Source organism: Durio zibethinus, chromosome 28 (genome assembly GCF_047325235.1).
Source record: "Durio zibethinus cultivar Kanyao isolate XHJ-2024 chromosome 28, ASM4732523v1, whole genome shotgun sequence".
Taxonomy (NCBI): domain Eukaryota; kingdom Viridiplantae; phylum Streptophyta; class Magnoliopsida; order Malvales; family Malvaceae; genus Durio; species Durio zibethinus.
Genome location: NC_143189.1, coordinates 11,688,441 through 11,706,246, shown reverse-complemented (window position 1 = coordinate 11,706,246; position 17,806 = coordinate 11,688,441). Strand labels below are relative to the sequence as shown.

At 28.2% G+C, this 17,806-nt stretch overlaps 1 protein-coding gene and 1 pseudogene across 6 annotated transcripts; both read left to right on the top strand.

Annotated features, from left to right (window-relative positions):
- The first annotated feature begins 5,745 nt into the window (after positions 1-5,745).
- Positions 5,746-10,881, top strand: LOC111281101 (uncharacterized). 6 transcript variants are annotated; one of them, XM_089756830.1, is made up of 9 exons: positions 5,746-5,866; positions 7,614-7,796; positions 8,929-8,990; positions 9,382-9,441; positions 9,584-9,826; positions 9,895-9,957; positions 10,254-10,322; positions 10,497-10,542; positions 10,618-10,881. In XM_089756830.1, the coding sequence occupies exons 2-9, from the start codon at positions 7,685-7,687 to the stop codon at positions 10,686-10,688; spliced, it is 726 nt and encodes a 241-aa protein (XP_089612956.1). In that variant the 5' UTR covers positions 5,746-5,866; positions 7,614-7,684; the 3' UTR covers positions 10,689-10,881. The 6 variants fall into 6 exon arrangements, with proteins under 6 accessions (XP_089612956.1, XP_089612955.1, XP_022724449.2 ...); XM_089756829.1 differs by having other exon boundaries at positions 8,926-8,990; XM_022868714.2 differs by having other exon boundaries at positions 8,911-8,990.
- A 607-nt stretch (positions 10,882-11,488) lies between these two features.
- Positions 11,489-12,753, top strand: LOC111280629 (putative disease resistance protein At1g15890 pseudogene; annotated as a pseudogene).
- Positions 12,754-17,806: the final 5,053 nt, after the last annotated feature.

Sequence of the window (17,806 nt, the reverse complement as noted above, 5' to 3'; positions counted from 1 at the left end):
TTGAAATATTTTCAAAAATTATAAAAAATAACAATATTGAAATATTTTTAAAATTATAAAAATTTTAAAAATTCAAGAAAATTTAAATATTTTAATATATTTCAAAAAATTCATAAAAATCAAAATTTAATAAAAATAAAATTTTCTTAAAATTAAAAAAAATCACAAAAACATAAAAAAAGTCAAAATTACAAAAATTTTAGAATTTTTTGAAAAAAATTAAAAAAATTAAAAAAATTCTGAAAAAAATTTAAAAATTTTTGAACAATAAAAATTCTAAAATAATTATAAAAAATTAAAAAAATTTTCTAAAAAATAAAAATTAAAAATTTAATAAAAATTCCAAAAAAAAATTAAATAAAATATATAAAAAGTTAAAATCGTAAGATTCAAAAAATGAAAAATTTTTAGAAATTTTTAGAAATTTTTTAATTTTTTCAAAAAATGTTATATTTTAGGATTTTAATAATTTTTTAATTTAAAGAAAATTTTATTTTATTAAAATTTTTCATTTTTTGAATTTCTCATAATTTTTTATTTTTTTATATATTTTTATTAAAATTTTGAGATTTATGAATTTTTTATGTGTTCATAATTTTTTTAGTTTTGTAAAATATTTTGTTTTTTAAAAATTTTTTATAATTTTTTAAAAATATTTCATAATTTTTAAAATTTTATAAAAGTTATAAAATTTATATTTTAATATTGTCGTGACAATTGCTAATGCAGCATTGATTAAATTTTTTTAACATGTTTCAATATTTTATTGGATGTTTATGGTACGTTATTAAGTTGAATTTAGGCATTCACATCAAGTACGAAAGTAGATGACATAATGAAAATTGTGATACCAAACTGAAATTTTTTTCTTTAAGTATTAAATTGATAAAAAATATATATAGTATAAAAGTTATTTTTATATTTAACCCTTATTTATTTCTAATATATAGACTACAAGGAAATAAGATTTTATTATTTAAAATGAAATTTATGGGTCATAATTCATAAAAAAAAGAGGATACATCAAATATATATTTAATATAAACTAATATTTATATTTTTATATATTAAAAAATATTTTATCAATTTAAAAAACTATTTTTATTTATATAATTGATATTATGGATATGATGGTTGACGGATATTTTTAATAAAATTTGGGATACAAGAATAAACGTGATAAGCAAAATTGTTTAAATTATCAAGCAATAAAACGTATGAATTATATTATGAAATTTTAGAAAAGAATAACTAAATGTAAGATGCGAATGAGGTCACTATTTTCGAAAATCAATTTGGGTTTATGCTAAGATACTCCACAATAGAGGCAGTTTACCTATTAAGACTTTGTTATAGGGTTTTCGGGCAAGAAATATATATATATATATATATATATGATATTAATCAACTTGGAGAAAACAAATAATAGAGTTTCTTGATAGATGTTTTAATAATATTTAATGAAAAAAAGAGTTCTTTTTAAAGTATATTAACATAGTTAAAGATATATGTGAAGAAATTATAACGAATGTGAGGATGTTTAAGAGCTTTACCGATAGTTTTCCCATTACTTCAAGATTACATCAAGGCTCAGCACTATTTCATTTTGCATTAGTTGTGAACAAGCTCACTGGATATATCTAAGATAAGGTCCCATGGTTTATGTTATTTGCTGATGATATAGTCTTAGTTGCTGAAACTAGTAATGATCTTAATGCAAAATTAAAATTATGGAGAAATACGCTAAAGCCTCAAGGTTTTAGATTGAGTAGATCTAAAATTGAATATATGAAATGTAAGTTAAATAGTCATAGGAAAGTAAGTACTAGTGTGATTAAATTGGATGGTAAGATAATACCAAGAAGTGGTCATTTTTTATATTTGGGATCAATTATTTAGAGTAACGTTAAGATAGAATAGGATGTAAATCATAATATTCAAGTAGGATAAATGAGATAGCAAAATGAATCAAATGTGTTGTGTGATCGAAATATACCTTTAAAGTTAAAAGCAAAATTATATAAAACAATTGTAAGGCCTGTATTCTTATATGTGACCAAATGTTGGATTGTTAAGAAATAACATGTGAAAAAAATTAGTATAGTTGAGATGATGATGCTGAAATTGATGTATAGTAAGACAAGAAGAGATAAAATTAGAAATAAAGAGTTTGAGAAAAATTAGGGATAATTTGAATTGAGAAAAAGATAAGAAAAAACTGTTGAAATGGTTTGGATATGTGAAACATAGGCCTATTTATGCACCAATTAGGAGAAATAAGTTTTCAGATTTGAAAAAGACCAAAACTTCTAAAAGAAGACCATGAAAGATATGGATGCAAGTAATAAGAATATGATATAAAGATTACAGAAGTAGATGAAAATATTTTTAATAAAAATGAATAGTATAAGAAAATTCAAAACTATGACGTAACATAATTTTTTTTTTTTTGTCTTTCATATTATCGACTCAAGAGTTATGTGATATAATACTTAGTTTGTTATTGTTGTATCATTGAAAATTTTTTTTTGACAATTTAAAATATGATACTATAACATGATACGAAAACAATATAGAAAATAGACACAAAAGCAATACACTTTAAAGTTTTTAGTAAAAACTATATATGAGTCTAACAAAACAAAAAATATATTTTATATTTTAGTGTTGACACGAATTGTAATATGTAATTTTTATATAAAACACAATATGAATATATAAATTATTAGTATTTTACACAATACAAATATACGAATTGTCAAATCTATAAATAATACATTAAATGTAAAATTTAAAATTTTCACTCAATATATAAAATAAGAATTTGTATTTCCTGTTACTTCTTTTGGTTGATAAAAGAAATGTTAATTCTATAGGGAGTACCATAATTTTCCAAGAAAATGGCTAAATATAAAATGGCACATATACTATATATTTTATATTAGTTTGGTACCAAAGTTTTCATTTCCGTTATCTACATTAGCACCTTGAATTAACTTATTAGTGAACTTGCTGACTTGGAATGAAAACTGAACAAGATGCTAATACATACCAAAAAATTTAGTCAATGTCATATTATCAATTATCATATTAATATTGAATGAAATTTTCAAAAGAATTTTAAAATTCTAAAATTTTAAAAATTTTGAAAATTTTGAAAATTCAAAAAAATCTTAATAATTTAATAAAAAATCCAAAAAAAATTAAAATTTCTGAAAGTTAAAAAAAATGAAAAGTATAATAAAAATAAAATTTTCTTAAAATTCAAAAAAGATTCACAAAAACTTTAAAAAACTAAAACTAAAAAAATCAAAATTTTTTAATAAAATTTGAAAATTAATAAAAATATAAAATTTTCTCAAAAAATTCTAAAAAATTAAAAAATTTTGAAACATTCTAAAAAATTTACAAAAATTAAAAAAATTAAAAAAACAATTAAAAATTTAATAAAAATTTTAAAAATTTATGAAAAATTCAAAAATATATAAAAATTTAAAATTTAAAGATTAAAAAAAATGAAAACTTTTTATTTTTATACAGTTTTAAAAATTTTAGATTTTTTCAAACAATTTCAGTTTTTTTATTTTCAAAATTTTAAGTTTTTGTGAACTTTTTTTAAATTTTATGAAATTTTTATTTTTGTTAAAATTTTTAATTTTTTGGATTTTTATTAAAATTTTGTGATTTTTTTGAATTTCTTAAGTTATCATAGCTTTTCAAAATTTTCAAAGATTCCTTTTTTTTAATAATTTTTTTTATAATTTTCATATTTTTAAAAATTTTTTAAAATTGTAGTTAGAATTTTTTAGATTGTTTGAATTTTTCTTTGAATGTTAAAGTGGTGATTTATGATGTGGCGTTTACTAAATTTTTTTGACATATGTCAATATGTTATTAGATGTTCATTTTACGTCAGCAAATTGATTGACGATGCTAGTTTTAGGTAAATGAAAGAAAGTTGAAATATCAAACTGATAATTTTAAGGTTAAATATAAAAATGGCCTTTAAACTATATAATATTGTCAGTTTGATAACTAAAGAAATAAAATTACAAGATTGACATTTGAATTTTCATTACATTATCACTTTGGTTTCTCGAACTAACGCCATTAATTAATTTTATTGATGTGACATAAACATGTAATAAAATGCTGATACATGTTAAAAAATTTAATCAGTGCCACTTTATTAATGCTACATCATCATTAAAAGAAAATTTCAAAAAAAGTTTAAAAAATTCTAAAACATTCTTAAAATTTTGTTAAAAATTTTTTAAAATTTATAAAAATTAAAAAAAAACTTTAAAAATTAAAAAAATTCTAAAAAACTTTAAAATAATTAAAAAAATAAGGATATTTAAAAAGATTTCACAAAATCTCAAAATAAAAAAAAACTAAAAAATTCATAAAAGGAAAATTTTAATAAAAATAAGAATTTCATAAATTTAAAAAAATTTCACAAAAAGTTAAAGATAATTAAAATAAAAAAAATCTTTTTTTTTTGAAAAAAATAAAAACCGTAAAAAATTATAAAAAATTTCTAAAAAATATTCTAAAAATTTTCATAGTTTTTTTTGAATAGGTACAGTTTTAATTTTTATATATTTTTTGAATTTTCAAACGCCCTTTTTTTTTTTTAATTCTTTGGATTCTTATTAAATTTTCAATTTATTTTTTATTTTTAATTTTTGAACATTTTTTAATTTTTATGAATGTTCTAAGATATTTGATTTTTCAAAAATTTTTTGAATTTTTTAAAAATTTATAATTTTTTAAATTTTGAAAAATTTTCAAAACTTATAATTTTTTTTAATTTTTAGTTTTTAATTTTTGTAATTTTTTAAACTTTAAGAAAATTTAATTTTTATTAATATTTTCAAATTTTTTGAATTTTTATTTAAATTTTGATTTTTTAAATTATCATAGTTTTTATAATTTTTAAAAATGTGTCTTATTTTTTAATTTTTTAATAAATTTCAAATTTTCTGAAAATTTTTAAAGATTTTTGAAAATATTTGACTTTTGAAAAAATTTTAAAAACTTTTTTGAATATTTAAAAAATTTTTAGTATTTGTACGAGATTTTTTTGAATTAAAAATTTTTTTTTTTATAAAATTTGAAAAATTTTAAATATTTTTTAGAAACTTTCTAAAACTATTAATATTTTTTAAAAATGTTTTGAATATTTTTTTTAAATTTAAAAGTTTTTAGAAATTTAAAATTTTTTAGAAATGTTAAAATTTTATAGAATTAAAAAAAATTTAGTATTTTAAAGAAAATTTTTTGAATTTTTAAATTTTTTTGAAATTTAAAAAGTTTAAAAAATTTTTAGACTTTTACAATTGTTAGAGTTTTTAAAATATTTTAGAATATTTAAAATTCTTTTAAATTTTTTTATATTGACGTAGCATTGATGAGTGATGTTGATTAATTTTTTTTACATGTATCAATATTTTATTAAATATTTATATTACGTCAATAAAATTAACCAATGGCATAAGTCTGAGTTACTAACGTAATAATGAAATGAAAAATTTCATACTAATCTGATAATTTTGTCTCTTTTGATAACATATTAGCAGAAATTGTATAGTTAAAGTTCAATATTTAACCAAAATTTTATTCTTTTAAGACACTAAAAAGTGTATAGTATAAGAATTATTTTTATTTAAAAAAAGCCTTTTTAATCAATTAAGGAAAAAAAAAAAGGAAAGGAGATTCCAGCAGCACAATTGTGTCAATTGTGTTTTTGGCTTTATTCACTTTCATTTGGCCAAGTCGAGTTGCGCTGGTTCTAGTGGTCTCTGCTGTTCTGTTTTTGTTTCACAGAAAACGTGCAGCTGGAATTTCCTTCATGGGGTTTAAGGTTTGACAACACATTCTCATTCACCCACACGTTTTCTCAGTGCTTTCCCTTTCACTCTTTCCTTGCTATTTTTCATATTCTTCAAAGTACTTCTATTTGGTCCCTTGGAAAAAAAAGAAAAGAAAAGAAATTCATTGCTTTTCCATGGCTTCATGTGAGTATCTCACTTTCTCTTTCTATGTATTTTTTTAGGTTAAGTAGATTGAGAGTTTTATTGGGTTTTGGTTATCTTGAAGTTTTAATGGGTAAAGATTTTTTATTTTACTTATTCTTTTTGTGGCTTGGTTCTTGAATTAGCTTTTGCACATAGGGGAATGGGTATCTGTTAATTTTTGTTTTTGTTTTGTTGAGAGACTGGGATGTTGTTGAATTGATTTTTTTTCCTTGAATGCAAAAACATTGTGGTAAAGTTGTCATCTTTGAGTGTGTTGTGCTTTCCCTGTTGATTCGTAATATTGTCAAAATTCAATATTTATTGTCATCTGGATTTGGTTTTGTGATTCTAGGATGCTTAGCTTTTTTCGAAATTGTTCACTTTGGCTCCGATTCACTAAGATTGTTCTTACAAATTGGTGTTCATACACGATTTTCTGGATGGAAAAGTGTTTGCCCCCTTGTGATTTTGTCTTAAACTTTTTTATAAGTTATAATTTCACTTGTGGTTATGTCTGGTATGTAACTAATGGTGTTGCTGCTGCATTCTTGTAATATCAATGAGATAACATTTACTATAATCTTTGTTGACAATTTTATCAAATTTACGACCCATGTCTAAGTTTTATTGTGAAATTTGTGTTTCCACTAGTTTTTTCTTTTTCCTTTTGTTATAAAATCAAAATGTTAAATAACCTTTTTATTGTAGCTAAGAAGGTCAATCCGATTATTATGTTCTAATGCAGTATGTTAGACATTTATAAAATGTGAGTTCATCTAACATGTTCTGTTGTCTGAACTTTTGGGATAAGTGTAAAGCTTTTAATTTTCTAACCTTTCATGTCTCCTTGGGGGCCTTTGATTCACATGCATCTTGTGATGCATGCACTGTTGTAATACTTGAGTCAGCATCTTCCATCCTTTGCAGGCAATAACAGTTGATTTATACTGTTATGCTGGGAGCAGAAATCTGTATTTTTTTGGTACTTTTATCTAACATACACACTCTACGCAGAGTGAACCTAACATGTTAATAGTTTCTGTTTCTGCCACCAGATATTGACTGATAAAGTTGTCAAATTGCTTGTAGTACTGTAATGCATCTATACTTACATAACACAATGCAAGCCTTGCAGTGCTGCCACATGTGTTGTGTGTAATATCATCTTTAGGACTGATGCCTTCCATTCTTTGTATGAGATGTAAGCCACAAGTTAGACCGTAGAAATGGCTTGTAGATAATAGATGCTTCATAGTTTATTCATCGTCGTGGTATATGTCTTTCTCACTTTGGAAAAAATGAAATGCGAGCATATTGATTATTGTAGGTGAGAATTTGAAAAATTATTATGATGTTTCTTTTCCTTGTACTTCTTTTTTTCTTTTTCTAGTTGTTGAATATTGATTTTAAAGTCTGCCTTCATATTCTTAAATTCCAGAACTTTGTTTTGGACATTACTAATCTGACACAACTGCTCTGATTGCCTTGCCACAGAATCAATAAAGATTTTTAGCAATTAATCATTTTATCATTAAGGAATTTTTGTATTTGTGTATGTGCGCTTTGGTCATGGATCACTTGCTCTTATTTCAGGTAGCATAGGAGCTCCAAATATCAAAATTCCAAAGTTGAGTTTTGGAAAAGCAAGAGTTGATAATTTAAAAATGAATAATGTAAGAATATGGATGAGGCAAAGACAACTGCAATATACCGCCCAGGTAAGATGCTCAAAGAAGGTATTCAGCATTGGTAGTGGTCAAGCTTTGGAATCCCAGGGTGAGTACTTTTTGTGGTTATAACTCTCACTCTTAATTTTTTTAGTTCCAGTAATCTTTCATAGCCAAACTCTCTTATTATATATTTTTGTCGAGGGATAAATGCAATTATATCTGCTTGATCTACTTTAATGCATTGTGCTGTAAGGTATGGCGATATAAAGAATTGACACAATGAACTTTGGTGCTCTCAATAGTAGTTTTTCTGATTCTTGAAGAAATACATTTCACATTGTTGCAGTCTCATGAGGACATATATTCTATGTTCTTCTGCTTGTTTCAGATTTAGTAAAAATTTACCCATGAATTGCTTTGCAGACTAATATTTCCTTAAAGTCTTTGGTAATTTTTTTGGCACATAACTCCTATATACATCTATTTACGCATGGTAGTTGTGCGAGTGTATAACAAATGAAAGATACATACACACGCAACATATGCACATGCATAATTTATTAGTACATAAATATAGAAGTAGTTTTTAGTTTATTTGTTTTGGAGGTGAATAATGTGATTGAATAACAGTGTCTATGGTGCAAGTTGGTAATATTCAATTCATCTGTCTTTCTGGTTCTAATGTCCATTCAAATTTGTCGAAATAGGGATAGTCTATAATGTTGCTGTAATTTAAAGTCATTCTCACTTCGTTATAGAGGTTATAAAAATCTCTAATCAGTCTCTATCCTGTAAGGCTTTGAGAGAAAAAAAAAAAGTAGGAAAAAAATTACAATGTGGGGAAGGAGGGAAAGAAAAGAACTGCTGTAACTATTGAAGCTTGTTTGGATCTGTAATAATTTCATGAAATATCTTGTTTGTGAAATATCCAGATACTTGTGTCTCAACTGCTCGATCCTATTGCATTTAAGGTTCATGTACATGCTACTCATTGGGAAAAAAAATCTTGTTCCCGATTGTTTCTGGTCATTTGTCATTTTATTTGCTGTCTTATCTCAGAGTAACCACTGTCAAACATGGAAATGAAGTACCCCACTGATTAAAGTGTGTAAATTTGAATATTTTGAAGTTTTGCCATCATCTCTGTTTTTTGCTTTTTAAGTTTTCTAAACTACATGATTTGTTGTAATGTCCACATCATTTTGGTTGCTGACTTGCAGCTACTACAAATTTAGCAGATGATTCTGAAGAGACTAAAATGTCTGTTTTGACTAGCCAGCTTATTCCAAATTCATCTGGGGTGAGTTCATAATTGTTTCTTTTGTAAATCATTAATGCAAGCATGTATGTTATGCCACATCAGTATTGCCATTCTTTTTTTCATCTTTAAATTAAAAATACTTTATCTAGTAGACCTTTGAAGTTAACTGGGTAATTAGTGAACTGTGCTTGCATAGCTGTTTCAAGTTTCAACTATGTTTTAAGCCGCTGTGAAGAAACAATATATGGGATTTGGAGAAAATGAAGTAATTGATTTCTCTTTTTTTTTTTTTTTTAATGTACTCAAACGTTAGAAATTGGGAATAAATATGTGAAAATTGCCTGCTTAGGGACTTCTTTCAAAAATGAATGAAAAATCTTACCTTCAGCTTATATTTTGGAAGTTTGTAGCTTACAATTTCTAACTGCAGGTGGAATCTTTGGTCAGAGATATATGCAATACAACTTCAATTGCAGAGTTTGAATTAAAAGTAAGCAGGTTTTAATTTCTTGTGCCGCAAATAGCTTGATAATGTTAATGGCTTTTCTACTTGAATTGTTTCTGTTTCGTATCCGAAGCAATTACAGATGTTGTGGTTTTGAGAGTCTTTCTGTTCTGTCTTCATTTGCTAGCTTGGTGGATTTCGGCTATACATAGTGAGGGACTTGGCGGGAAAAAGTGAACATCCACCTGCGATCCCAAGTCCTCCTCCTGTCAGTGTCAGCACCAATAGAACTGTTGAAGCAACTGACTCAAATGGGGCTGTTTCTTCACCTTCTTTAGCTGTCACCAAACCACTATCTTCTTCAGGGAGAATCCAATCCTTACTTGATAAAGCTGCAAATGAAGGCTTGGTGATGCTTCAGTCTCCGAAGGTGAGAATATGAAATTTAAATTCTTCTGTTGCTTTGAACTCATAGATGTAAGATGATAAATTATGCAGGTAGGTTTCTTCAGGAGATCACGAACCATAAAGGGGAAGCGTGCTCCACCATCGTGTAATGAGGTAATACTTCAATGGATTTTGGTAAGAGTATTTGTTTATATCAGGGGCCCAAATAATAGATTGCTTTGATCACATTAGCAGAAAGAGATAATGTTTTTTCTCATTTAGCCATAGCATCCAAAATGGTTTCTGTTTTTCATCCTTTTATTTTCCAATGTGTTGTCTCCAAGAGACAAAACATAAATGAAACCATTGATTTGGAAGCCATCATTGGTTCCCTTGTACTCTCAAGTGTTGCTTTCGTTTCCATATGTTAGAGGTTCTGTTGAGAAATTCTGAGCTTGTTTTTGCGACAGGGGCAAATAGTGAAGGAGGGCCAGGTTCTTTGCTACATTGAACAACTAGGTGGTGAAATTCCAACGGAGGTATAAATCTTGACTTGATGGGAATTACCATGTGTTTACTTTTGTATGTTGACTGATGGAAATGAGGGGTTGATTTCACCCTACGTGTCTTGCTACTTACTTTTCATGCATGCTTCTGTTTATATGATCAATGAATCTGGGTTTTGTTTCTAATTCTGATCATTCTTTCACCAGTCGAATGTGTCCGGGGAGGTCATAAAAATTATAAGAGAGGATGGTGGTATGTGTTGTCACTTTTCAGTACATTTCAGTCTCACCTCGTCATCTATTCTTACTTGTTATGCTTACATGACAGATCCCGTAGGATATGGTGATGCTCTTTTCGCACTACTCCCTTCTTTTCCGGGGATAAAGAAGCTTCAGTAGATAATTTAGTTAATTTGATTGCTATCCAATCATGGTGCTTAATAGTTTATCACAGATGTAAGCTTTTAATAGAATGAATACCACATGACTCTAGCTAGCTCTAGCATTCCTCCAGTGGTACGAGGATTTATTTAAAAAATAAAAATAAAAGCTCGATCAAAGCAAAATTTTCATGTGATCGACGAATTTTTTAGTTGGAGAAACTATTTCTTTATTGGTTGTAATTAAAATTAAAAATTATTATTAAATCAAATAATTTTATATATCACATATTACATAAATACATTTATGAAAAAATTAATAAACATTAATTAAATAAATTTTTGTGCATGACGTATGTCTTAATATATATCGCACATTCATTTGCTTTTACATATTTGATTATGCAATCAATATTTCTTTACTAGATAATGTTGTACCGTTGTACAATTATATTTTTCTTTTAAAATTTTTCTAAAAAAGTAAAATTGAAAAAAATTACTTCTCGTTTTATATTAGCTTTAAATTTCAGAATTACTTTTATAATACTTTATTTTTCATAGAAAAAAATTATTAAACAAGAACTCTATATTTTTAATTTATTCTTGTTCTGTACCAAACATATAATTTTTGTATAGTCAAGTGAGGAAAATTTTTTTAACTTATTATAAATAAATTTAATCATAGCATTTTCAAACTTCAATCCTTTCTGTACGCTTATTCTCTTTCCAACACGAGCTGAAAGGTAAATCTATTCCTTTCACCCCTTAAACAATTTATTCGTGTACTGTGGGAAGGTTGTGCTCTGTCTTGATTTCGATTGAGAATACCATCTCCTTTTGCTGCAATCACACAGCAACGCACACGAGTTATGCCTGCAGGCAAGGAAACATATGGGTGTTCTTGAAACCAAAATGGAAGAACTAAAAGCATTAAGAAATGACGTGAAGAGAAGAGTTCAGATTGCTGAAAGGCAGCATATGAAGCGGCTTAACCAAGTTGAATGGTGGCTTTCAAGGGTTGAAGTTTTGGAAGAAGTTGATGATCTGATAGAGAAAATTGATCATGAAAAAAAATGTGATGGATGTTGCTGCCCTAAGAATTGCTGGTCCAGTTACAAGCTAGGAAAAAATGCTGCCAAGACGTTAAAAAAGGTGAGAAGACACATAAAGAAAGGCCAATTTGAAAAGGTGGCTGAAACACTAACTCCAGTACCAGGGGATATAAAGCCTTGTGAACAAATTGTGGGCATGGAGTCCATGTTTACTACTGTTTGGAACTGCCTCTGTGAAGATCAAGCAAGAATCGTTGGCTTTTATAGAATGGGAGGCATTGGCAAAACTACTCTCATGACTCAAATCAACAACATGCTCCTTAGCCATCCTAGCAATGTTGATTTTTTGATCTGGGCAGTGGCTTCTAAAGACCTAAAGCTAGAAAAGATTCAAGAAGAGATTGGGGAAAAGATAGGATATTCTGACAATAGGTGGAGAAATAAAAGTATTGAGCAAAAGGCTATAGCCATATACAAAGTCCTAAGTACTAGGAAATTTGTTTTGCTGTTGGATGATTTATGGGACCGAATTAATCTAACAAAAATTGGAGTTCTTATACAGACCAACAAAATAACTCCAAGGTAGTCTTCACTACACGTTCCAAAGAGGTGTGTAATCTGATGGAAGCCTATAAAAGTTTCAAAGTAGAGTGTTTGCCATCACCTTTTGATTGGCATTTGTTTCATAAGAAGATTGGAAATGATACTCTCAACCTACATCCAGATATTCCGATGCTGTTGAAAATTGTGGCCAAAGAGTGCACCGGTTTGCCACTAACACTTATCACCATTGGTCGAGCCGTGGCCTGCAAGACGACACCACAAGTATGGATTCATGCAATTGAGGTTTTAAGAAAATGTACCTCAGAATTTCCAGGTATGGGGGATAAGGTCTTTCCTCTTATGAAGTTCTTTGGTCATTTACCTAAGGAGAAAATCAGATCTTGCTTCTTATATTGAGATCTTGCTTCTTATATTGTACTTTATTTCCAGAAGACTTTGTCATTCGCAAAACTGATTTAATTGGATTTGTGAGGGAATTTTATATGAATGTAATGGTAGACATGGAGCTCAAAACCAAGGGTATGACTTTTTGGGACCCTTGTATATACACGTTTGTAGGAAAAAGAAGGTCATTATGTGAAATTGCACAATGATATTTGTGATAGGGCTCTGTGGATAGCCAATCGGTGCAATATTTTTGAGGAAGGTATTTTAGTGCAAGCAGGTGTTTGATTAATTGAAGCACCAGAGATCAAAAAATGGCAAGCAGTCAGAAGGATATCACTGATGGCAAATTGCCTTGAGAGTCTAATCGAAACACCTGCATGTCCCAACCTGCTAACCTCGTTTCTCATTGAAAACACATTGAAGACAATCAGTAATGACTTCTTCCAATCTATGCCTAATCCAAGAGTGTTAGACCTGTCCTGCAACAGTGGCATAACTGAATTGGCCCAGGGAATCTCAAAACTTGTTTCCCTGCAATATCTTAATCTATCCAAGACAAGTATAAGACAGTTGCCAGCTGAGCTCAAGTCCCTGCAAAGGCTGAAATATTTGAACTTGAAGGATACAATTGCATTTAAAACAATTCCAGGCCAACTGATATCCAGCTTTCCATTTTTACAGGTGTTGAGAATGCTTAATTGCATTTCTTCTGATCTGATTGTGCAAGGAAATATTCTGTCTGGGGGAAATGAGTGATAGGTCAAGGAATTGCAATGTTTGAAACAAATGAGTATGTTGAGTCTCACAGTAAGGAGTGCTTTAGCACTTGGAGGACTTTTAAGCTCCCAAAAGTTCATGAGTTGCGCTAAAGACCTATGCCTTCAGTTTTTAAGTGGTTCAAATATTCTAAATATTTCATGTTTAACAGATATGAACCAGCTCAATATGCTAGATATCTCAGACTGTAAGAGTTTAGAAGAGCTGAAGCGTGATTGGTTACAGGAACCAAGAAGAAAACTAATATCTGTCGATTTCCACAGCTTATGATCCTGAAAGGACAGGTGGTTCAATGGCCTTCAAAGAGTAAGTGTAGACAACTATAAGCAATTGGGGGATTTGACATGGCTTATGCTTGCCCCAAACCTTGCTAGTCTTTGCATATCAAGATGCTCCCAAATCAAAGAAATAATTAGCACAGCCAAATGTGCATCACTTCCAGAGAAAGTAGGAAGTATTAAGCCATTTGAACAGCTTGAAGTTCTCCATTTGTCTTACCTACCAAAACTAAAATGCATTTACCCCTTCCATTTTTAAGTCTTAAGAAAATCTCCATATTTGGGTGTCCAAAACTGAAGAAGCTTTCGGTCAATGCAAAGAATGCTGAAGGACATGGCATTGCCATTCATGGATGGGAATTTTGGTGGAAAGAAGTATGATGGGATTATGAGACAACTAGGAATTCTTTTGCTCCCTGTTTCAAATCTAGGCCCCTGAACATCTCCCCACAGTGACTTACAAGTGCAAAAAACTGCATTATCAAGAACAGCTTTGACTTGCAGATGATTGCTTCTCTTCATCATGGATTACTTTTTCTTGATAATGAAAAATCTACATGTTTATGGCATCATTCTCATTTTTCTTCTTTTGCTAAGAGAATTATACCTTTGATGAACTCACAGAACTTGAATTTGTGCTGTAATAAACCATATGATTGGAGATTTTCTATGCTCATGCAACTTTATTCATCATCAGGTCATGCAAGGCTTGAAATTTAATCTTTAAGACAGTTTAGAAAGTAGTAAAAAAACACTCATAATTAAGGTCTAATTTTTAACTTTCATGGACTAATATCTATCTCTTTTGTATAAGGCATGCACATACAAATATTAAAGTGAAAAATATATACCTGTGCTGTGTTATGATTGTCCACACCATGACACTGAAGTGTGACTTGTTAAAACATACTTAAAGTCTTGAACACATCATAAATTCTACATTCCATGTTAGGAGAAACAATACAAATTATTATCTGCATGCTTGTTTAAAAAATGCAACAGGCACTCTTACTAGGAAGCTTCTATAATGCAATAACCAAACAAATAAAGACAACAGGCTTAATCAATGTGTTATAAACCAACCAACATTGTCTATCTTTGATGTTGTACAATTTTTTTTTGTTCAAACCACAATCTCCTTTTCATTCAACAAATTATGAACCTAATACCATCTCATCCAAGCTAAATTCATTTATCAATTAAAGGGCAACCACTAATACCCCATGTTCACGTGAAGATCCCTTTTCAAATTAATGCATAACTCTATCTAATAGAGTCAACCGACCAGGCTCAGATACTTAAATTCTGACATATCAGTTAGTTTACTTGTCAAGCTAAGTAGAAATTTGTTATCATATTTCAAAACCTAGCCGCCAATTCTTTAGCCAACTTTTAGGTCTGGGTTTAATAGAGCATACTACACATCCTAGGTGATTAGTAGAAGACGCATAAAGCATTTACTATAGGCGGTTATTCAGTCCAAACTACTTTTTGTGATTAATGTAAGCTCTAAACTTGCTAATTTGCTTTATGTCATCAAACAGAAGATGCAGATAAATGAAAGTTGAACTCGCAAGGTGCTTCAAAGACAAATTTTGGGTGGCATTTTGTACAATGAACTGATCATATCCAACCAATAAGCCACATAAAAATTTTAGAACAATTGACTAAAAAGTCTGGCTTTTACAACAAGCTAAATGATCGGCTTTTCTTTCTTGATATTTTACTAAAGCTACCAGCAACTATATTAAGCATTAATAATGTGCCAAAACTCATTAACATGGGGACAAAGCTATGTCAAGTTGGTGTTGTAGTAATCTCATGTTGATGGACTAACCAAATCATGACATATCCAATCACATTAGTATGATTTTGATTAAATTGTGACCTATGTTATTTTTGTATATACTCATAATGGTTATACTCATAATTGGATAACGTGATATTTGCTAGCAAGAGGCTCCCTGCTCTTATCCTTGTACAAATAGTTACATGGCCTATTAAGGAAACTAATTTCAGTTCAAGGAAAGAAAGAGAGCAGAAGCATTCTCTCCAACAACCAGAAAAGACAACTCCCTACTGGCATGCAACGTTGACCATCATGAAGCCTGCAACCACCAGTGAGTCAAGCGGCATCAATGAAGTCACCTCCCTTCAGCAGCGGCTTGGGCACCTTTAGTTCATTTTGCTTCAACTCTACCCACTTAAAGGTTAGTGTTTAATTGTCTGTTTTAGCTTAAATTAATGTCTTGGTGAGCATAGATTAGTTCAACAATTAGTGCCCATTAGCATAAGACTTTTGACTATATATCTTTCAGCATAATTTTTTCCTCAAAAGTGAAGGTATGTAAACAATCAAATACCTTTGCTTAAATTTATTGTTTCTGTTTTTAATATCTTTTATTTAAAAAAAAAGTTGATCAAAACAAACTTTTTATGTGATCGATGGATTTTGTAATTGGAGAAACTATTTTTTTATTGGTTGTTATTAAAATTAAAAATTATTATTATAATCAAACACTTATATATCACTATTGCATACATAAATTTATGAAAAAAGTTAATACACATTAATTAAATAAATAAATTCAAATTCAACAAGCATAACATTTGAAACTTAAAGATTTTAAAGGCGATAAGGTTCGATCGGCTGGAGATTGGCTGACCATTTTTCTACATGAAATATTGCAATTGACGTCTAGAAGTGACCACCAAATTGGACCAATTTTGCACTTCTTCCACACGACAGAAAACCTGACCCCACAAAATTAATTATTTTAAAGCTCGTTATTGACCAATTGATGCCCAAAATGTGACAGTGAAGGTATAATGCATTGCTTTACTATGCACCTTCCTTTTTACTACCACAGCCCCCAGGCCAAGAGCAGCTTTTGCCCACAAAAATTCATGCACGATTGTGACAGCATAGTAACTTTGACTTGGTTATTATTTGATCCTACAATATTTTAAAAGAAAATATAATTTTGTGATCACATGTAATTGTCTAATGTGTTTTGCAATGTGTACAATTACCAGTTGTGTATAACATATCTCAGTAATTTATTTTGTTTCATATATCTACTAACTTTTGTTTATCACAAAAATAGTGTTTCATTTTATGTATGTCTTAATATACATCACACATTCATTTATTTTTATATATTTTATTGTACAATCAATATTAATTTATCAGATAATGTTGTACCATTGTATAATTATATATTTCTTGTAGAATTTTGCTAATAAAGTAAAATTGAAATAATTTACTTGTCATTTTTAAATACTTTAATTTTTTGAATTACTTTTACAATACTTTATTTTTCATAGCAAAAAATGACTAAACAAGAATTCTATATTTTTTATTTATTCTTAATCCATACCAAACATATCATCTTGGTATAGTCAAATGATGACAATTTTTTTAACTTATTGTAAATGCATTTAATTGTATATTTTATTATATGATATTAGAAGTCAAAATTAACTCATCAAATTTTAATGTCTTTTTTTAAGAATTTATTAAATTTAATTAAGAACTTAACTAATTCATGTTCTTTTATAATCTTGTCTTGAAAAAAGTTATTTCGTACACATCCTTTTGTCTAATTCATCATTTTAGAAATATGTGAATTTCATTTTTTTTAGTGAATTAACATCAGTGCAATAAGTATTTTTTGTAATAATTAAACCTTTTTACTGTGTATATATATCAAAATAATCATTCTATATTTGTGTAATTTCTCTAAAAAGTAAAACATGTTGCGCCTGAAGCAATAATCACAACAATACAGAAGCAATAGATAACAATTAATAATAAAAAAACGCAGGAAAAATAAAGCTCACCAAGATTTACGTGGAAAACCCTCCCCAATGTAGAGGAAAAAAATCATGGACCACCAGAAAAATCTTCACTATCAAATAATAGGTATACAAAGTTCTTCTCTAGCTAAAACTAGAGCTAAACAACAACTAGAAAACAATTGAAAAATCTCACCAAATAAATGACTCAACAAATACACCCTGGATTTGTTCTTAGAGAGCTTCAAACCCACTCTTCATTGTTCAGAATGTAAAACGCA